At 40.4% G+C, this 23,564-nt stretch overlaps 1 protein-coding gene across 5 annotated transcripts in view; it reads left to right on the plus strand.

The window, feature by feature from the left end:
* Positions 1–57: 57 nt before the first annotated feature.
* Positions 58–23,564, plus strand: part of CDH7 (cadherin 7) — a 120,241-nt gene continuing 96,734 nt past the window's right edge. Inside the window, exons 1-2 of one of the 5 annotated variants that reach the window (XM_053396611.1) lie at positions 59–281; positions 11,421–11,645. In XM_053396611.1, coding sequence (XP_053252586.1) covers positions 162–281; positions 11,421–11,645 — 345 coding nt within the window. In that variant the 5' untranslated portion in view covers positions 59–161. Of the gene's footprint in view, positions 282–668; positions 1,187–11,231; positions 11,646–23,564 lie in introns of those variants that run through there. The other 4 variants (XM_053396608.1, XM_053396612.1, XM_053396613.1 and 1 more) reach the window with 4 other exon arrangements.

Raw genomic sequence — 23,564 nt, forward strand, 5'->3', positions numbered from 1 at the left:
GCGGGGCCCGGTGCCGCAGGAGCACCCCCCTCGCCGCTCATTGGCTCTGGCGGCCTCTCGGCAGGCTCCGATTGGCGGGGAGGGAACCCCCTGTGTCGGCGTCCGCCCGAAGCTAAGCCGCTCGTCTAGGCGAAGCAAGTTCTCGAGCGGAGCCCGGGCACATGGTCGAGAAGAGGCGGCCAGGACTTCGCGGCTCCGGCCCGCTTGGATTAAAGGCTTCTGGCTCGGCGGCTGCGAGGCGAGAGAGACGCGCGGGGAAGGAAGCAGCGCGGAATAAGCAGGTAAGGCTGCATCGTGAGAGCAATTGCAGGGAAAGCGGTGGGTTAATTTCCCCTCCCTCTTCGCATTTTCCTCCTTCGCAAGCCTTTCTCCGGAGTCCCGGGGCAAAGTCAGCTGCCGCTCTGCGGCTAGACGGGCGGGCGAGGGGATCGCGTCCCGAAGTTTGCCTCGCCGATCGCGTCGCTTGCTGGCGGCAAAGACGCTGCCTGGGCAAAGAGGCTTCCCCGGGAGAAATGCTCGATTTCGCCGAGCTTGCAAAAGGCACCCGGAGCGGACTTCTGCTGCCTCTTCCCCTCGCCCTCCCACCAGTCGATGCCATAGATAGCAAGATATGATCGCGGGGAACAAACTCCCATAAGGACCCTTAGAAAGAAAGCGGCTCGAGAATGGCTCAGGAGGTAGATCACGTAGGCAGCTGGGACGAAGCCAGCTACTCTTGCAAAAGGAAGCCAGGGAGGGGGCAAAGCTTCTCATCCCCCTCCCCGCCGCCCCATGCAATTTGCTGGAGAGCTAAACTGCTACCACCTTGCGCTTGTCCTACTGCCTGCTGCTGGTACTGATGCTGTGGACTGGAAGGCTAGTGATGCAGGCAGATCTCCGCGCGCCTCTTCCGTCTCCATCCTTTGGAAGCCGGGTTGTTTCGCAGTTTTTGCAAAGGTGGAAGTGAGAACGTGTTTTTAATTAGCATGCACTTAGTGAGGTTCCCTCTGCGGTGTGTGACTGGCTCCTGCTGACCTCCATCGTGTGCATGTGCGTGCGTGTACCCCCGATTCTTTTTTTCCTTTTTTTTTTTGTAAATTAGATTTGGCTTTTTGCCCTGCTTGCCTAGCTGATCAAACGTCCTGCTGATCGATAAAGTAAAATGGACATTTTGTCTAATGCTCAGGTCTTCCTTTTGTGATGTCAGGTGAGTCCCTGTTGCCTTCAGGATGACTTTTGTTAGGGATGGGTTTAAGGAAAGGGGGGGAGAGAGAGACTGTGCTCGGTGAAGCTTTTTTTGATTCCGCAAATGGAATCGTTGATACTTTAATCCTTTTCAGTTGTTGGGAAGAATAGCCCTGTTTGATAGAAAGTGCTTGGAGTCAAAGCAGACTTGAAATGACACTCTTGACTTCATTGTTTCATCTAACAGGACATATTGTCCTTTCTCTCCCCCTCCCTTCTTTCTTTTGGAAAATAAAAATATTAAGGCTTTGTTGGATATAATTATACCTTGCTAGGATGACACAAGCAGCCAACCACCATCAATTACAACCAAAACCCCTCTTGGTAATGATATATAGGCTACTGTAGGCACCCCTCTGACTATATTGTGCTAATTTTGATGGTAGATGAATTTAGGTGTCCTTTCCATTTATGCCTTTTAGTGAAAGTCAGATATGTGCATCTTTTGCAAAAGACAACAACCTAGCTTTTCTGTTGACATTTGGATTCTGGGATTTTGTGTGAGTGCTAATATGTCAGGTAGCCAGATATCCTGACGGGTCAGTGGTAGGAAATGGTATTGAGGGGTCTGGTTGTTTTCTGGCAGTCAGAATATAAATTGTAAAGCTGCAGATACATAAATACCAGCAATGATTGATAATAACTGGCATGGCAGTACTCAGAGTGTTTAGCAAAAAAATAACTATAGGTTTCTTTAAAAGTATTTCCCTGCTGTGCTGCCATGATTTACCTTTGAAATCTGTGACTGAAGATGAGCTTTGTCTTCAGTTCAAAACCTCCCAAGTCTAACTTTTAAAGCACCACAAGGTGTGAGTACCTGAGGGAGTACAATGTGTATGGCCTGTGCTGTTCATAAAGAGTAGCAACATTTCAAATAAGTAAATAAAATCAGCTGACAGAAATGGAGCTTAATTGATCAATGTTTTGTTTGGCATTAAAATAAGCTGATCAAGGTTTCCTATGAACAGAAAATACTTGAGATTAGACGCAGAAGCAGGACTTAGAGATGTATGGATGATGATCTGAACCAGTAAGGATATTCCTATGCGAATACCAAAAGTTTTCAGGTTTTGCTAGAACTACACATGGAAGGCTTAAGCTGGTTAAGATAAGGGGGCGAGGGACACAGCACCATCCAGTGTTTAATAGTGATCATCTTTCTGAAAAAACTTTTAAGGTCTTCAGGGTTAATTGGAGGACATTGTACCTTTAAAAAGTGAAAGATTATAACTAATTAAGTATCGCTTATAGGTCAGGGGGATGATGTTAACAATGACACTCTTTAAGTCTCCCTGTGCTGATAGAACCACAGTGCTCTGCTTTCCTTGTGTGTAAGAGAGTAACTGTAGAGCATCTGTAGAACTGCAATACATCCTAGAGTATGGCCATTTTTGCCTAAGAAGTATGGTCCTCATTTTCACGTCTTGTTTTCAATGCCTTAAACCTGCACCCTAGGTCTTTGGTGCATGCATGTGTTTAACCTTTAGAAAAGTCAGCCGCTGGGCTGGGCATATCTGCTATTCCTATAGAAAATCATGTTTATTTCATCCTGAGTCAACATCCTTAGAGTGAAGAAGATTTTTTTTATCCCAAAGTGTTCAAAAATGTAAGTAGTTAATGGAAGTTGCTTATTTTCAACTTTTAAGTGATCTGGAGTTGAGAAACTCTTAGCACAGCCTGGGATGAAGTAAGATTTCATTGTCTATCTCACAACCAGATATTGCAGTAACATTTTCTTCTCAAATGTCTTCATTTGCTTTAGCTGATGAGGTACCATTTGTTTATGTGTGCTTTCTTGCCAGATTTATCTTCTGCTTTCTCATGACAGTAAGGCATCAGCTGAGCCTTGCTGAGAAGGGGTGCATAAAGATAGGTGGTGTGAATGTGGAGCTATAAGCAGCAATACAGGAGTGCCTCCTCTGGGAACATAGTGGCTTTGCAGGGAGGGAGCTGCCACAAAGTAATCCCTTCTGTATATGGAGATGTCTTAATCTTGACAAGGAAATGAAAACAAAGGCAGAGTTGAGTGCTGGATTTGATTCCTGAACCTCTGCTTTAGCTATAGAAATAGCATAGAAAAACAGACTGTCCTCTCGTTTCCCAAATGGACATTTGGGGGAATTCTTGAAATTTTGTCCTCAATGGAAGACAAATGGAAGCATGATAGAAGAGCTCAAACTTCATGTGTGTGTGTGTGTTGAGGCAGGCAGGGGAAGCAGCACTTTAGTAGGCTATCATTGGATAAAGTGCTCCAAATGATGGAATGGCTTTTTCTTTTTCACCTTCGAAATGATTTCCCTCTCCACTTTATCTTCAGAATAAGAAAGAAAGAGAATTAGGGGAATTTGACTGGAATAATGTGCTCATTTTAATAACATAGGCTCATTTGAGAAAACCTTAGGAAAATGGGTTGGGTTACTCAACTTCATGTTGTAAAATTCAAACACACATCTTAAAAAGTTGTAAAGACTTCATGCACTTTAGTCCTGTTCCTTGAGCGTTGTATAAAGAATCATGATCACCTTTTTATTTTATTTTTTTGTATACAGTCCTTACATAAAACCATGCCATACCCAGAAGTATGCCTTTTCTTTGTTTTGCAAACTTGTCAAGTCCTTTCTTGTGAGTTTGAAGAACCGGGACTTAGTTCGATGTAGCAGGGCCATATAATTGGACCAGTGCATGCTCCTTGGATGTAGATACCAGGAAGCATGCCATATATGTTTTCACTCCTTTGTGATTATTTAGCCAAGTTTAATAGTTAATACAGGGAACTGAATGCATATAATCAAGCCAGCTTTAGCTTCAGAGAACTGTCTTCTTAAGGGAACCCTCCTATACTTCTCCCAATAAGACAGCTTCTGTCTTTGAGAACATCTGGGTCAGCAGTTGTAATATGGATCACGATCTAGTTATAATTGTGGTGTATGCTGTAACTACCTAGATTCCACTCCCTCCACACCTGCTTAGGGTCCATGAAGCAAAGGTGCATTGAACATGCCTGAAAAATTGAACATTTCTCTTTTAAGGTTGGAGAGGGGTGTGCAGTTATGCTTGAAAGCCCACAGGAGGCAGACTTAGATGTTGTACCAAAAGCAATTTGGTTTTCCCTGTGGGTTTGTGAAAGAGAATGACAAATTGTAAATGCTGTAGCTATAGCTGATCAGCTATCATGGGGCAGACCTGCTGCTTCCACAAGTATTCAAGGGGTCGTAGTTCAGACTCTGGGGATAGCAGTCAATGGTGGAATTATCACAACACACAGTGCGTTACTTGATTGAAAGACTGAGGAGTAGTGTGAAGATGAAGGGATAGATCTTGCACTGTTGACCTAGATGGGGTATAATTTTCCAGTTGCCATTGTCTGCGCTCCATATCAGGGTTGTTTCCAAGGAAAGTAAGAATCAGGGTTAACAACTGGGCGGTGCGATAATGCTGAGAAGCCAAAGCCATTAAGAAAGGGGGAAATAGATGTGAAAGAAGCATTGAGGGCATTAAAAGGCTGCACATGACCTTGCAATGGAGAACTCTTGCCCTGTGGATGACATGGATAAGATATGGAAAGTTCTTAGAGCAAGCTGCCTTTCTATGGGTCTGTAAGTTATAACAGGAATACATTGGCGGTCGTGTCACGTGGAGGTCAGGAATAGAGGAGAAAAATACTGATGGGGCAAAGCCTCGTGCAGAAGATCAGTCTTCCCCCAAAATGGCAGATCGAGAGTTGGGGTGAAGTGGGCTTTGGGATGTATATGGAAAGGATGGATTTGTGCCTAAAGGTCAGGTAAGGGAGGGGAAAGAACATGCCACTTCCCAAAAGTTTAATTGCTATATAAATATTGCCCATATTAATAAACACTGTTAAGCTCACTCATTCATGACATCTCAGCTAACTGGATGAGAATTGCAATTATTGCTATCATGGTGCTGATCATATTTGTAGTCAAATATAATAATTAGTATTTTTAGAGGTGTGGAAAATCTTATGCATCCTGTCTAAATCTGTGGCCGCATGCTATAGTTAACTGTTTATAATGACTGCTTGTATATGGACACTGTGAAGCACAGCTCAGTGCTAAAGGCAGTTTCTTCGAAGTAAGTCCTTGTAACTTTCATGTAACTGTGTTTGCAGTCACGGTATATGGGCATTGTGTTCCATATATAACGGTTGGAACCTTAAAAATCAGTTTACTTGGAAATAGGTTTCATAGAGTCAGTGAGGCTTATTTCCAAGCAAATGTACTTGAGATCAGGTGCAAAAAAAATTAAGTGAAACTTTATTTGCCACTATATTTTAGAATACAATTTCTTTCCCAATGGGACACTTAAGGTTACATGCAGGTAGCAAGAATTGTTAATTAAAAAACAACCTCAACAGTTTTATAGGCTAGTGATCTAAATATGTGTGTTAAAACATATTGGAGTGGATTTTTAGTAGTCATTCATTAATATTATTTTAAAAAACCCTTTCGGTAAAATATACATGATTATAGTATCCTATCCCAATATAAAACCAAGCACCAGAGAATATGCTTCTCTGTGTTTTTGTATAGAGATTATTGAATTAAATGCTGAGTTCTTTCACAGTACATGGGCTGCAGTGATAAAAAATGAAAATATTTCAAATTAGAGTTAAAAATAGAGTTTTTAATAGAACTTGAGGTTTTTTTTAAAAAAAACCTTTTGAACTGTTTGATCTTCAGTTATAATTAGATGTTTAACATATACGCTAATTGCAACTGCAAATAATTTTTCCTCCAGCTCTTTTTGCCCGTTCATCAATTGTGCATTCCGAAGACATTCAAGGTTGAGACAAGTGCATTTTAAAACAAAATCTTTGAGTCACTTTCTCCTTCACTTAGTACTTTACTCCTTGAAGCAGAGATGACACAAATGACACCTAAATCGTAGGAGGAAGGTGCAGTCTCTTTATTGCTTTCAGTGGTAGTAATATTAGTTGCTGAAGCTGACAAACACAAGCCTTGAATGTATGCCTTGGCAGTTAAAAGGCCTTTCAGTAATATGAAAGCTGTGATGATATTTAACGACTTTGTACAGTAAATGATCCTGAAACGATGCTTATTCCGACACATACATATAGCTCAGTAATGTGTATTTGTGTGTTTATAGCTTTAGTACATACTTCTATATGAAACAGGGGATAAAGTATATTTAATAAATAATTGACTGTTCTGCAAGAATGGAAGAATATTATAAATTCGATATTGCTTTCCCATTTTTTTTTTAGAAGTTTACTACACCGCAGTGTTAAACAGACTGGAAAGGCAAAGAAATAAAAGTAAAGAATTTGTGCAGATAAAATAACAGCCATTAAGACGAAAGCAAGTAAACTATCCAGTTGGAAAAATGTGTTGCCACTTAGCTGAACAAAAATAATTAGAACAATGAAACATCCTGCTCAACCCATTTGAAAATGGGTAAATAATGAGGGCTTCCTGCAAACGATGCCAGTGTTTTGTAGGCCAGGGTTAGTAACTTGTTTACTTACTTCAGGTATCCCCCCCCAAAAAAAGTCACTCCCTGTGGATCTGACACCAGAACTGCATAGATCTCCCCTTCCCAAGACTGCATCTGGCTCAAGGTTCTGGTGGTTTTATATAACTCTTCTTTCAGATATTTAGCATTGTGCTAAGGGGAGTTATTGATGACCTCTGTTACCATGAAAAGGTCTGCAAGGTTTCTTACTATGCCATGGTGATAGTATATATGTAATGTGTACACACCATATATTTAAAGCTCGTCTAAAACACATGACTCCCCCCCCCCCGGATCCTGGGAACCAGCACCCTTAAACTACAGTCCGTGTTCAAAATTAGCCAGTCACCAGACGCATTTTGCAAATAACACGGGTCCAATTGCAACCACATGGCGATCTCTAGATGCAAGCTTGACGAATGGGGAAAACAAAGTTTCACTTAGAGAAGGACCTGGAATATTTTCATTGAAACTTGAATTTGTTTTATTCGGATTGTTTTATTTGATGTTTTCATGTGTTGTAAACCACTTTGAGATTCGTTCTTTAAAACATAAAGCACTGTAGAAATGAAAATAACAGCAGCAGCAGCAACAACAGCAACAACAATAAAGTCCACTGCAAAACAACAAACAAAAACAGCACTCAGACTTTCCATGGTGGCAACTGTAACCCAGGTTTAAGGCGTCATTTGGTAATTAGATTGTATATGAGTTTCTAACACTGACTAGAGTTTCCAGGACTCTTTGGGGGTTTCAATACATGGTTTAAATATATAGTGTTTATGCAGCCATGATAATAAACCCAGGGCTGCCAGCCAAAACGTTGCAATATTTGTCCCCATGTCCTTTGCAATATATAGTTCAATTTACATCAGAGCCTGATTTCTTTACACTGCATGTTCCCCGCCAGCCGCCGCCAGTAAAGTGAAGCAGTGCTAATGCTTAGCAAAATTATGTCAGGATATGATGTAACTGGAAAACACATGCGATGGAGGGGTAAGCAACAAGACGAGACTGCCATTTCCTTCAGCAGCCCTTTGTTTCTGATAGCTCCACAGTGGTGGCTGTGGGTAAGCTCTTGACTGTTTGCTGCTTATGGCTGTGCCTTTGGATTATAGTGGCTCTCCACATGGCAATTTTCACGCTCTTCTTCAGGTTTAGAGGAAAGGATAGCAGCTTTTTTTTTTTTTGTCACAATAAAGGTTACGGCAATCCTGGAGTATAAATGTTTCCTGGGAGCAAGACATTTCAAAGTGCTTTGAAAAGAGGCCCTAACATATTGCAAATGTTTTACTGACATTTCTTATGAAAATTGAGCTGGTATTTTTATCCCTGTTAAATAACAATCTGTTGCCTCTCTGAAGGAAGCTGACAGTTTATCAATATCAGATGGCTACTACAACTAAGCTGGATCTGTGTGGTTAGAACGGTAATGGAAGGATGCAGAAACAGGCACTGTTCAGCCGTTAAACCACGTCAAGGTTAGGGAAACTGAATCATAGTTTGGTAGGATGTCTGGACAAACCATATCAGCCAGCAAACCAAACATGATTTGAAATAGATTTGCAAAAGCATCTTGAGGCCCATCAGGAAAAACGCGGGGTAGAAATAAGTATAATAAAAACAACAACATGGTTTGTATATTGTGTTTACTATGGTTTGTTATTGTACCTGAATTGACAAACTATAATTGCAACTATAGTTGTGGCTGTGGGGCAAGGTACCTTATAGAAACAGAAGCACTGAGCAAATGGAAAACAAAAGGCGGAAGTCATAAAAGCAGAGAAGCAACTGTAAATCAAAAATCACAATTTCCCTGTATGCTTGGACGCTTAACCATAGCTTAAAAACCTTTATTAATGCAGTCCACAGTTTGTTATGATGTCTGATTTGAGTCACCCTCATTCTTGCACTTTTTAAAGCCATCTCAGTGTATCCCCATGAATTTAGTTGGAAAGAAACGAAGTGACATCTCTTTTGTGTTGAATTGTTAAATCTTATTTAAAGCTGTGGTTTAATTAGAAACTCCAGGTTGATTTCATCATTCTGTTTAAAAGATAGACACTGCAAGTGAAAGGCCAGACTATTGGCAATCCATGATAGGCTTAACAACTGCCAACTTGCCTCTCTGTTGCTGAATAATTGCCTGAGGTGTTTAGAAGTGGGGTGGCTGGGGGGGGGGCAGAGAGGGATCCAACATGACTCATCATTTGGTGATTGTGATGTTAGTTGTTTCTCAGCTTCAAGTTGCCAACAATCGCTGCAGTTATCATATCAGTAATATAACTTTTGATATCATTTTCATGTTGATCTCCATAACTGGTATATGTATATGTATAACCATTCACACATTTGCGCTGACTGATTGGCTGATGGCGGTTTAATATTTTGGTGATTCAGTAGAAGCAAAATCTTCTCCCAGCTTTTCTTCCTGCCCAACCTGGTATTTTAAGGTTATTGGGATCATTAACCAAATATATTCTCTCTCTCTCTGCCTTACAGAATGAAGCACTGATGTTTTAAGTAGGAAGACTCATAAATTGCTACTGCTTAGTTAGCATACACAGTCGGGTTGTGGTTTATCACACCAGCCTCTTAAGCAGAGATCTTCTGCTACAAGGAAGTACTATAAAAAGGCATTAAATGGATTCTGTAATCAGAAGTGCTTTTATTTGTATTATGGTTCTGGTGTACCTTTTGAAGAGTATTGCAAAGGAGCATCACAGCTGAAAGAACTGAAAGATTGTGGATGCCACCCTGGGCAATTCCATTGTTGGGAAGCAAATGCTTCACCTGTTGCTGGGGCAGCCACACCTGCTTCCTGTGTGACTTCCACAGCTAGAGGAGCAGAACTGGTCCCTGCCCCTAAGACATCCAAACGTGCTAATATTAAATCAACAGCACCCTGGTTAGGCTTTTGCTTTTTGATACTTTCTGGGCCTGGTCTGGCTTGCCAACTACCACTTACTATTTAAGGCAGGAATAGACAACCTGTTGTCCTCTTAACATTGTTGGACTACAGTTCTCATCATCCCTGACTGTTGCTTGCTGGGACTGATGGGAATTGGAGTTAAACAGCATCTGGAGAGCATTACTTTGGCTACCTCACTTTGGCTGCCCTGCCAAAAACAAACAAGCAAGCAAACAAAACCCTACAATATAATCATTCCACTTGAGAGAAGTTCTAAACATTTAACTTACCATATAGCATAACAATGCTATAAAAAGAAATAGGAAAATAAAGAGATCGTTGAAAGGAATATGATACCTGCTTTGAGCTAGGTTTGAGAAGCATATGCAGAGAGAGGGGGCACATTTGATAAGACAAATGGTTGCTTAGGTTACCATGTTCCATCCACCTGAAGCCACCATATTGCATTACAGACTATTTGCATATTACAGACATATCGCAAACATTGCACAAAGGAGGCATGTGTTGGTTGACTAATTGGTACTAAAGTTGATGGAGCTGTTCCAAGAAAAAGCAAGTGCTTCATTTCTGTATTATATTTTCATGCCACCCTTTTGCTCAGTGGTTCACAGTGTTGTATGTATCACCCCCAATCCACCTCTATTTTATTTTATCAACAGTCCAGGGTAGTAATATAGGCTGTGATATAATGACACTCTCAAGGTTGCCCTGTGCTTTGTATGTTACGTCAACCAAGGTCCAACATTGTACTGTGTTCTTTAAGAATACAGCACAATGGCAACTAACCACATACTTTATTTTAAATTTTAAATATGTTTACTCAGATGTCAGCTCCAGTCCACTGAAATAGATTTCCTTGTGATAATGTTTAGGTTTACAGCTCTTGTTGTAAAACAATAGGATTAGCACCCTGATGCTAAATATTAGTGGCAGAGCATCTGCCTGTGACATTGGTATAACATTACTGTAACATTGCAGGAGCAGCATGTGCTTAGAAATAGTTGAGAGGGTGTCACTACCAATGTGTCCAGCCTAGAAAGTATATGTCTCTGGGATGAAATACTCTTGCCTGATGGCAGAGGATTGCAGGCCAAAGAGTCAACTACCCACCCCAAATTACCTTCTTCCAAGTCTCATACTGCAGGTGCTGGTTTTGACCATTAAAGCTCTAAATGGCTTTGGACCAGGATATCTTAGTAACTACAGATACCCTGTCATATGAACCTACCTATCATGTTCATGCCTCTTCAGAGGCCCTTCTTCACTGCACCTCCAGAGTGTTAGCTAGAACTGCCAAGGGGCAGTAGAGGCCATTTCTAAATTCAGGACATAATCCTGACAGGCTCTCTGCTAGTAAAAAGAAATACACTCAGTCTTTCTCTTTCTCAAACATAGATACACTTAGCCATTGCTCAATAACAGTAATCAAAGGAAAAAGCACCCAGAATGCCAAAATATTGCATCTCGCTTCCTTTTGATGGGCGAAATGTAAAGTACAAGTTGCAGCAAATGAAAGCTGGAAGAAATGTAATTTACCAAGAAATAATTCTGACAACAGTTCTTTTCTGTTTTTCCTTTATAGGTGCCTCTTACACCATTTCTCTTGTGAAGGCTATTCAGTAGTGGAGACCTTTTTTAATCGAACACTCCACAAATTATTATCTCTGGACTCCCAGCTGACATCCTGCTGGAGGCTACAGCTACTAAGCCAACTGGAACTGTGCCCACTCTCTCTTGTCAAGGTTTTTTATTTTTTATTTTCCTCACACAGGGAGAAGAAGAAAAAATGAAGTTTGGCAAGGTGGAGTTCTGCCATTTTTTGCAGATAATAGCGCTTTTCCTCTGTCTTTCTGGGATGAGTCAAACAGAACTCCCTAGATCCAGGTCAAAGCCCTATTTCCAATCTGGGAGATCACGAACCAAACGCAGCTGGGTGTGGAATCAGTTCTTCGTTCTGGAGGAATACATGGGAAATGATCCCCTCTATGTAGGAAAGGTAGGAGATTTGATCAAATGTCCTATGGCAGAGATACTTGTCTGTCAGAAGCCACTAAAACTGTGATCATGAATTATTGTAGAGTAAGTTGTGGTAAAGAGACATCTACTTGGAAGTAAGATTCATTTATTTCAGAAGACTTGGGCCTTATGCTACAAATCCCTCAAGTGTGATTCTTGTTTGTTGCTACCTTTCCATTTTCCCTCACACTGGTAGACATGTGTAAAGTCTTCAGCCCTATTGGTACCTCTGGCACTACTGTTAGTATCCATGACAGTGACACTGAACCTTTTGTGAAATATCCTCGGCCCCTTGGCCAGTGGGATCAGGAAAGCAATTGCAAGGGTTTGTGGGCCTTAATGGAAAATAAATGTGTTTGGCTTGAGCAGAAACTGTCTCAAAAGGTCTTACGTTTCCCAAAGTGCCACTTTCAAAGCCTGACTTGGAACATAAAATTACATTTGCTTGGTTACCTCTGGGGTTCTATACTAATCTGCCTCTAAGCTTTCTGAAATCTCCCCTTGGGAGGAATCGAACCATAGTTAAACTGTGGAATTACTTCCAGACGATGTGGTGATGACCACCAATTTAAAGGGGGATGTACAGTGCAATCATATACAGAGGTGTCACTGAATTAATGTTGAATTAAGGACCCCAGTCTTAAACAATGTAATATGAAAGAATCAGAGAGGAAAGACATCAGAAGTTAGATTTCTTAGTACATAAATATATAGATTCAGTTTTGTAATAAGAATTCTTTATTTCCAGAAATGAGGCTGTTTGCAGGAGGTTACTTATTTTAATGGAGGATAGAGTTACTAGACGCAATGGCTGTATGATTCCTCCAGGATAAGAAGCAGTACTAGTGGTTAGGGAAGAATAATAAGGCAGACCCTTCTTATGGGCTTCCCAGATGCATCTAGCTAGCTCCTGAGGGAGCCAGAATACTGGACTAAATAGGCAGGCTTCTTCTTATGTTCTTATATTTAGGGAATAACAGATTGTTGCTTTACAGCTATTAGATTTTCGAGCATTTGCCTTTTCTTATGGAATTGACCTTTTTGGATAGCACTTTAAGGAGCATCACTGGATAAAGTAATAGATGCAAAGACCAGAGTTGCATCCTCATGTCTTTCCCCCATGCTGTGCAATTGAATAACATCATTTAATTTGTTTGCTTTGAACTGAATATTGGTAAGAATTCTTCTGAGGAAATGAGCTTGGTATTTCAGTAGCTTCCAGTTAATTGCTTCACGTCACATTTGCACAGCAACACTTTCTTCCTGCCCCCATGGATCTGTGATGTTGTCCACAAACCTCTTGCTATTTCTGGGATACTTATTCCATTTCCACAGTTCACACATTACCTGAGGATCCATTTAGTTCTCCCATACCAAACCTTAACATAAGAAAGCTTTCTCAAGTGTTCAGCCCTCCAGATGTTGAACTCCCATCATCCTTGACCACTGGCCATGTTGGCTAGTGCAGGTGGGTCTTGGAGTCCATCAGCATTTAAGGGGGCACCATGTTGGCGAAGGCAAACGTAATGCATAAGCTGAGCTCTCCATGAATGCACACACACGACTTCTTGGCAGCCTTAGTTGTTCCTGCAATCACAGTAGCTAAAAAAAAAGGTGGAACTGTGGCAGGTATACTGCATTATGAACCAGCTTTTAGCTTGAGTAGGGAATGAAGCATTTAATTGCTGAGCTCATTTGGCTGATTGCACATACATTGGCAATATTTAGGAAGGGGTAGGTGACTTGGAAGCAGACGAGCTGCAAATGTTTGTTGTTATTGTAGAGCATGCTGGGTGAAAATGGATTACTTTGTGCTTTTTTGTTTTTCAGTGGGGATTGTTTGGCATACAAATAATAGCGAATGGCACTCTCGGATTCTGTGCATGTGTGCCTGAAGCTGAAGGAGAAATATCACACACTGTTATATTATTTGAGAAATACTGTAATTAAAGTCTGTATGGAAATCCATGTACACAGGCAGGCAGAGCTAAAGATGTGCATGCAACCATATTATGGGAATTTCCATATTTTGTTTGACTGCTTAACCATGCAACCCTAATGTTCTTTAATTTATTTGCTTTGGACAGAATACTGATAAGAATTCTCCTGAAGCAATGAACTCGGCATTTCAATAGCTCCCAGTTTCCACCAGAATTTCTAAAGTAAAACTTGGAACCTAAAACGGACAGATTACCTTCTTACCTGCCTCCCTTTGAATCCAAAGTTCCCATATTCAGATCAGTGGCAGGGTAATAAGTCAGTTCACAATGGTGTGATGTGCCCAAGCTGCAAATATCAGATTCACTTCCAGATCTGGATTATATAGTTATCATATGCTTGGGTAGCTCTGTCATTCATGGGTTTGAGCCCCATGTTGGGCAAAATATTCTGGCATCACAGGAGGTTGGGCTAGAGGAGCCTTGTGGTCCCTTTCAACCCTACAATTCTATCATTATATAATCTGTAAGTAAATATAAGTCCAGAATGCTGGGCTTGGTCCAAATAGAAAGGCCATTCTTATGTTCAGCACCTTGCTTAGCAAAGTTTTAATAGTAGTGAAGGACGTAGAATAATCTCTGCACATTGATTATGCTTATGCTAACTTCAGCTGCCCAAACTGGTTTTTGGAGTCCAGCAACTGTGAAATCCTATCTTTGCACATAGGGTAGTTCCAGATACCTAGGATTTTGTTAGTTCTCCCTCCTGATCAAAATGTAGTGTTCCATCCAAAGCATCATCATAATGAAACACATGTGGCAAGCACTGTTTCTCTTTACTTTGGTTTTAAGCATCTTTTCTTCCCAAGGTAACCAGCGCCAGGCAGAGTTCTCATCAAGACAGCAGTTCAGATACTTATTCCCCCCGCTGCCCCTGCCACACCTTTCACAGCTCTAAAGTGCTTCCAGGCCTCTGACAATACACTGTGCTCTAGGCCATCACTTTCTCTGTAAGGCTTATGGTGTGCCTTTTCCAAAGACTTTGATTGTGATTGAATATACTATCCCTGATTTGCTGTCATATCTCTGTTCTGTAGTCCTTTAGTGACAGACTGACAAAAGACAGTGGGGAAGAAATAGGAGAGATATGGAGATGAAGTTTGGATAGCATGTGTGTGCATGTGTATAGACTCCCCCTCCCCCCAAAAAACTGCAAGTCTCTATTTATTTGATCAAGGGAAATTGATAAAAATAGCATTTAAAATGACTGATCATTATTAAGTGCAACTGATTGTTAAGTGCAAGTGATTTTTTGCCTATAATGAGATGCTTATAGATGAAAACAAACAGCTATTCCCTGGTCTTCTTATTACGAATCTATCTCTCTAACTAGAAGAAAGGATTCATCTTTAAAAAAGAAACCCTTTCCCCCATCCCCAGATACACAGAATCTCTATTACTGGTTTGCAGATCACTGACAGGTGCATCCTAACAAGATGTTTCTGATGAGATCGTACAAGGAACCCAGGAAGGAGTTGTGTTGTACAAGATCCCATTGTGGTTATTGCTAGAACACTGCTGACTCCACCAAGTTTTGAAGAAATGCCTCTTTAAAAGAATACCATTTATGTAGCCAGATTGAGATATACTTTACGAAGAAGGACTTTAGCTGTCAGTAGTGAATGAAAGTCAGAACTAAATAAATCACTGGGTGAAATCAGAATTAAAGCACCAGGCCTCTTATAATTATTATTGTTATTATTAGTTACTGGCACATCACCCTAAGGTCCCAGGGCAGCTTACAGCATTGACACATGATGCTAAAAACAGTTTTAAACAACTTACAATCACCAAAATTAAAATGGGTCCCTAATATACCCTCAGGTGTCGAAAGCCAGGGTAAAGAGGTGCGTCTTCAGCATTTGCTGGAAGCTGTATAATAAAGATGCAAGACACATCTCTGTGGGGCGGGAGTCTCACAACTTACAGGCTGCCACAGAAAATGCCCTCTCTTGGGCTGCCACCCCCTGAACCTCAGGGCAGAGGAACTACCAAAGGGCCCCGCTGTCAATCTCGGCACCCATGAGGATCAATACAGGAGGATCTGATCATTCAGATATTTGGAGCCTGTGTTGCATAGAGTCTTAAATACTATTGTGAGCACTAACGTGACATGACCTGGCAACAAGTGCAGTTGTTTTAAACCAGGGGTTATGTACAGGGGAGATGGGGGGGCGGGAATCTGGCTGCTGCATTTTGGAACAATTGTATTATATTTATTTTAAAGAATGATTTACCTTAAGCAGAACAGCAATAACCTGCTTCATCATTCTGTTTTGCTAGAAAAATATGTATCAATTAATCAATCAACAACATATTTAGATGGAAAATTACAAAGCTTAGTTGACTTTCACCATTTTTTATACTTGTGTATCAAGCAGTAATGTACTAATGTGTCTCTAATGATATTCATTTGCTTGGCCTTCATATCAATTGCGTGTTGGAGGACTAATTTTTCCATTTTTCATATATGGGGTTGAAGCTGAGAGGTAAAGCCCTAAAGCCCATAGCTGCAGTGGGATTTAATATTCTCTGCTAGGAAATCCAGTGCACTTTCTGCTGATTCATAGGAGATTTTAGCTGAGGGTTTTTTTCCACTGAGCAAGAAAAAAGCATGACAGCGCTCCAATTGCTAGTTTGCTTCTCTCTCCCTCTTTTTTTTATTTAAAAAATATTTATTAATTTTTAAAAATACAACTGCAAAATATCAAGATGAACAAATCAATAAAAGAAAGAAAAATCATAACTGTGGCTGAGTAAGGAATAGAAGTGTTTTACATCATCGTCCATCTCCGATATTGAGAAATAAATGTCTTTTTTCTGGGTAATTGTGTCTGCACCCCTCTCCCCACAAACCCCTGTTTTTCCACGAACTTTTCCATTATGGATGAAACCTGTTTCTGTTAAGATTCTTTACCATTAATATTTAGTTTGCTCTGATAAAAGGATGATAAATGAAAGCACTAAGACTCGGACCCTTTTCTTGTATTGGAGTCATTTTTTGAATAAAAAAATGCAAACCAGTACAAATAACCCACCTGTCTTGCATTCTAATTATAATATTAAAGACCCAAGGTGCGCTTTTACATAGAATCAGATGGCATTGCTATAAACATTCAGTTAAATGTATTCATAATTTTTGCTCACATAGAAAACATCTGTTTTGCCTAGAAAGATTAACTTTTTTTCCAGGTGGGAAAAAGCAGCAGACACTACTACTTGCTTAATGTAACAGTTGCTTAATCTTTATTTCGTACAATCTCTAGGGTTTGGAGATAGGGACTACTCAGTGTACCAATAGAAAAGACATTTGATTTACTTCTGAGAGCAATACTGGTGGAATTTGTTGCATACCAAGGTCCTGGCACACCCCTAAGAATAATAAAAACACATTGACACAGAATTTTAGTTTAAACATTAATGGGGGAAATTTAGGCCAAAACTTTATTGATTACAGAAATGTGAGTGGTATTGGCTTAAAAAGGTAAAGGTACCCCTGACCATTAGGTCCAGTCGTGGCCGACTCTGAGGTTGCGGTGCTCATCTCGCTTTACTGGCCGAGGCAGCCAGCGTACAGCTTCCGGGTCATGTGGCCAGCATGACTAAGTCGCTTCTGGTGAACCAGAGCAGCGCACGGAAACGCCGTTTACCTTCTCGCTGGAGCAGTACCTGTTTATTTACTTGCACTTTGACGTGCTTTAAAACTGCTAGGTTGGCAGGAGCAGGGACCGAGCAACGGGAGCTCACCCCATCATGGGGATTCGAACCGCCAACCTTCTGATTGGCAAGTCCTAGGGTCTGTGTTTTAGACCACAGCGCCACCCGCGTCCCTCTGGTATTGGCTTAGGCATTGGCAATAACCATATCTGACTCCTGCCCACCTTGCAGGAAGTCTAGAAGGGTAAACCACCAAAAGAGGGAGCTGCGTCAATGGCGACCAACTGAAGCTCACCCCGGGGTTCCCGCTGGGTCCTGGCATGGCCTTAGCCCCCATAGTATATGATATATGAGGATATGTTCAGTGTTATTATATTACATGAAGCATTTTCATATATATCTGGTATGTTTGGTAGTTTTACAAATGTATACCATACTTTAATGGAATGACATTCTCTCTGATTCCATACTATGTTTTATATATTATTTTTTTCCCTCTGAATGAATTGGTGCACCTTTTTGGATAGACATTGTGATGTAGCCTTTGCAATATAGACAGAAAGTTGAATCCACCTAAGTCATGTTTAGAGTAAACCACTTGAAATCAATGGACATCATGAACTTAGGTCCATTGATTTTAGTGGGCCTACTGTGATATGATTTTGTTGGACCCATAATGTATTACTTGAGTTGAGGGTTTAGTTGGCTTTGTACAAGTGACATTTTCACAGCCACAGGCCTTGGTTTGTAATCCAAAAACTGGTATGCTCACATTGGAGAAAGCTTTTGTGCACAATAAGTGCTTTGTTTCTTGTTTTCCCACTGCCAAAGATCCAAGCTGTTCTTCAGTTTTAAAAGAAGTATCATTTGGCAGTGAAAAATGCTACACTGTTATTTAAAAAACCAAATTGATTTGTCTGTACACATGATTGTTTTCTGAATACACAGATCACTTTTTAGGTGGCTTCTGTAGCATGGCAATCTGAATTAATGCCATTGCAGTACTGACCTTACTGAACTGTAAGGAAATGAGTGCTAATGGCTATAAGCAATTTGTACATTTAAAATGAGTTATGTATGCTTAAATGTAGGGATGCTTAGGATACACTTAATAGTAATTAGACATTAATGAAATATAGTGTGGAGTGAGTAGGTTATTATTCTATTCTCATCCTACATAAAGTCTGACTGACTTCAGTAGGGCTTAGTTTATGCATTTTGGATAAGAGTGTTAGATTAGTACGTTTACTGCTTCTGTGTATTACCAGTATAGGTCTCTGGTGAATGGGCTCAGTACTAAAATAGTTATCCACATAAATACACAAAGATAGTGTGTGTGTGTGTGTGTACACACACACACACACACACACACACACACACACACATCAAGCTTACCAACAGAACTGCTGAAAATTTCACTAGGAAACACCACCATCTTCTAATATGCATATCTTAACCAGATAATATTGTGGGCTCCTCAAGACTTTCTGAATTCCAGGCACAGGTCTGCACTTTAAAGCGCTCTGTCTGAGCACTTTTTCCCACTGGCACTTTCCCAGTGATAATCTACACTTTACTGCTGCAAACTGGAGCAAATGTCAATCCACAGAAAGCCCAGTTTGCCATCTTTTCCAATTTAATGTTAAAGAAGGGATTTCATAGGGAAAGTCCTGGGGCCAAAAAGAGCCCTTGGAACACGATGCTTTAAACCATGGATCTGTGCCTAGAAAGTGTGGGCAAAAGTTAATTGTGATTGGCTCCTATATCACAATTGAGCCTGACTAGTGAGAAAACAGTAGAAAAAGTGGAAAGTGATCTTAACTAAATAGCATGCCTCTGTCCTTCATTAACTATTAATGCTTCCAATTCAGAGGATTTCAATAGGATGCAGTACAACTTAACTAGTTGGCTTGGCCTCTGACCATAGCTTTTATGTGCATTTTCCTAAATCTTTTTTTTTAACCAAATGGGATGTCAAAATACAGCCATATGTCATGGCAAGAAGCGCTAATGGGTTTCAGAATGCGATTCATGTCTCTGGAAAATTATACAATGATTAACAGAAGGAGGTTGGGGTAAGTATCACAGCTGGATCATTAAGATGAGAAGTATAAAGTTTGTAATTAAAAAAAAAAAGGATGAAGAGCAGCATTAAAAAAAATTGTGTTCTGTCACCTGCAAGGTGTTCTTCAGTATGACAGAATATATTTGCAGTGAATTTATTGAGAGCCATCAAGCAGAAGAACAAGTTAAAAAAATATTGTGGTTTCTCCTTGCATAGTCACTTGAAAACATAAACCTTAGAACGCCAGTCTCTTTGGAGAATTTTGAACACAATTCTGTTCCTTTTGAGATCTATGGGATAGATCTATCTAAACTGACCACAGCATGGCTCACATATCATAAGGGGGAAATCTAGCCCTCGTTATAATATGAGTCCTTGTGTACACTATTTTAGCTGACTTTTATTGGGAAAAATAAAGAGATTTTAGGGCCAACATGGTGATGGGGACGAAACCTGCCTGGAGTGACATTGCTTCCACTCACAGGGAGTAACCCAAGAATCGTTTAAAATGTTCATAATCTATAGTGGAATTTATATTAACTTAAATTTCTCTGGAAAACAAAAGGTACAAATAGGAGAATTCAGATATTTGCATATATTGCTTTTAGATTACCAGAATTTTTATAGCACTTTTCAAGGTAGTCCACGGTTCATGTTGCATTTTATCCCCACAACAGCAATGAAAGGTGTCATAAGCTAAACTTAATCTTCAGCCCCCTTTGCATTCAGGACATTTATAGAGTTATCAGAAGTTGTTTCAGAGGTGAGGATAAAATGTGTCCAGTGAGCTTAGTTAGCCTTTTATGAACTTTTTAAATGACACATTAATGCCACTACTGTATACACTAATTATGACTTCTACAGCTTATTTATTTTGTGTGACAGTCAAGTTAAATCACTTGTGTTTAACGATAGTATTTGCTTATGTTTTTTTTAAAAAAAGATATTTATTAAGATTTTCAATTTTTTATACGAACAAAAAACAAACAAAAAGATTAAAAAAGACATATAGTTCATGATACAAACTTTTCAATAACATATTTCTCGGACCTCCTCATACCTCCCCTTCTTGTATTCCCTTTCAAATTATTTGTTCAGCAAATCCTTAACTTAAAGCATTACAGCTTATAATATCACCTTATTTTCTATCCAAACCCTTTTTTTTCTTCCATATTCCTTTATATCATTACAGCTAGAAACCACTCAATTTCAATCCAACATCATTCAACATTCCTTAATTTTACAATATTTCTGTAAGTAGTCCTTAAATTTTTTCCAGTCTTCTTCTGCCGACTCTTCTCCCTGGTCACGGATTCTGCTCGTCATTTCTGCCAATCCCATACAGTCAATCAGTTTCATCTGCCATTCTTCCAGAGTGGGTAGATCTTGCGTCTTCCAATACTTTGCGATGAGTATTCTTGCTGCTGTTGTAGCATACAGTATTTGCTTATGTTAGCCATCTTGGGTCAGTAGCTGTTAAGGCCTTAAAGCAGGTAGGATCTATCTTCCTTTTTCTCTTGCACCACACCCTCCTGTGGCCCACTGATTGCAGTGGGTATTGCAGAGGGACTCTGTGCTCAGCTACAGTTGCGACCCACAGAATCCCAGTTTTTGGTTACTCTGACTGGCAGCAGCTTTCTAGGGTCTCATAATATTTTCCATCACTTGGAATCTGATATTTTTAATTGAATATGACACGGGTGGCGCTGTGGGTTAAACTACAGAGCCTAGGACTTGCTGATCAGAAGGTCGGCGGTTTGAATCCCCGCGACAGGGTGAGCTCTCGTTTCTCGGTCCCAACTCCTGCCCACCTAGCAGTTCGAAAGCACAAAGTACAAGTAGATAAATAGGTACTGCTCCGGTGGGAAGGTAAACGGCGTTTCCGTGCGCTGCTCTCGTTCACCAGAAGCGACTTAGTCATGCTGGCCACATGACCTGGAAGCTGTATGCCGGCTCCCTTGGCCAATAAAGCGAGATGAGCGCCACAACCCCAGAGCCGGCCACGACTGGACCTAATGGTCAGGGGTCCCTTTACCTTTATGACAGATAATGAACCTGAATCTTTTGTATGTAAGCCTGTACACTATTGCTGTGCTTTCACCCCTCCCCTTACAACCAAGTTGGGTTCTTGCAAGTTGGACCTTGAATGGTCCTTACTTTTCCTTTTTCTCCAAGGGTGGTAAAAGGAAAGGTTTAAGAAACTATATCCTTGCAATGCCACCCTTTTTTCTCTTTCCTCGTAACTCAGAGCAGTAGGCGTAATAATTCTGTTTACCGAATTTTTGTTGCTGGTTATGATACATGATGATTGAAAACAAATAACTTTTTTACAAGACTGGCTGGAATTGGGGAGGCTGTCACAAAGAGCTGTACCATAAAATCTGTACTTATAAGCTGCATGCCTTTGGTGTGAATACAAATTAAGAGAAGCGGAGGTAATTTATTTTACTAGATCAACTAAGTGGAAATGCCAGTCCCCACAAAAAGTAAACTTGAAGTTTCACACACTTTTTAATTTAAAATGGAGACTATGCTTATGTTTCCAGTTTTTGCAGAGCAAAAGTTTATGGATACAAGACCTCTTGCACCTAGACAACATTCAAGTCAGGCTATTGCACTTATAAAACATGGAAAATGCTGTGCCAGTGCATTGCTTTAGGCTGTACAAAGCATTATCCAGGAGTTGTGTTGACATGGCGGAACAGGGTGTGTAAATGAATTGCAGTAATAAACATAACCATATCTGTGTCGTCAGAAACGTGTACTAGTGCAAGATACTGCAATCAATTTAATGCAGAGCACCTGATCTATACATAACCCCACCCCCATAAGATGGTGTGGTAATCTGTTGGGGTTCAGTAATGGACTGGATGAGGGCTAAAGAAGCTCATCTGCATCAAGATGGAGATGCTGTTGGTGGTGCTTCATATATGAACAGATGTTGAATTCAACCGGTTCTGAATAGGGCAATTCTCTTCATGCACAACACAGCTTGGAATACTAGTAGAGTCAGTATTATCAGTTGAAGGTGAACTGGCTTCCATTGTGCAAAGCTATTTTCATACTAAGGCTGGTGCGCCAAATGTGAACTATTGTTGGTAGAGAAAGGCTGACTGTGGCTATTCATACTTGGTTAACTACAGTAGAGTGGAGAAACTTTAGTTCAGAATACTCATTTATGCCCAAGTGCTTTTATTTAGGGCATGTAGCTCTCTTAACTCCAGCAAGACTAATTAGGATGAAATCCTCTGCATACTGACCTGAAAGTAAGCTCTGTTTATCTTGGCGGAACTTACTTCCAAGTAACTGTGGCTAGGATTGGACTGCATGCTGACTTAAATTCAAGTGCTTAAACAGAAGATTGTGGATTGGGCTAATGGGGCAATAGTCGTCCTGGCAAAGCCCATTGATCGTCCACCCCCCACTGGACCACAATGCAGCAATAGACAGCGCACTGCCCTTTAGAGATAAATTGGATGAGCAGGTTGCGAAATTAAAGCAGCTGTTCTAAAGAAAGTGAAATACCAAAGTTAGGAAGCTTTCTGCATAAAAATGATGCACATTTAAAGTGAGCTACAATTAGTAACAGAAGGCCAATCAGTGAGATGGTGGTGCTTTAGAAATGGAGAGAGATGAGATGTCATGAGATAGAAAGCTTTAACATGGGTACATGAAAGGGGGTGACGGAAGACCTGCAAACCTACCATATGCTTTGTGCTTATAATGATTACATTACGATCACATTGCCCACATGGGTAGAAGCAATAGATAGTTCTGCCAGGATGAGACATGCAAATTGGATCAATTAGGATTGGAGAGTGCTTAGACAATCTAGGGGAAATGTTTACATGCTGTGTCAAGTGAAACTTCAGAATGATCAGTCATCAGCACTGGGTGTAAGTGATGCTAGCTTTGGCTCTAATCTATACAAATAGCAGACGTTTTGAGGGAAATTCAGGTTGAAGAAAGATTGTGTGTGGTTTTTTTTATTTTAAAAATTACTTTAGAAGCTATAATGACAGCTCCCTTTAGGAGATGGCTGATGATGCACACTGTCCAAAAGTATGGCAGGCACATTAGCAGGAGTCATTTTAATGAAGACAGATTTGGTATAGGTAGGAGAGAAAGGGAAGAGTCTGATTCAGTTTGCAGTTAATGGAATAACTAATGTAAATAGCTG

The sequence above is a fragment of the Podarcis raffonei genome, chromosome 7 (assembly GCF_027172205.1).
Source record: "Podarcis raffonei isolate rPodRaf1 chromosome 7, rPodRaf1.pri, whole genome shotgun sequence".
NCBI classification, from domain to species: Eukaryota; Metazoa; Chordata; class Lepidosauria; order Squamata; family Lacertidae; genus Podarcis; species Podarcis raffonei.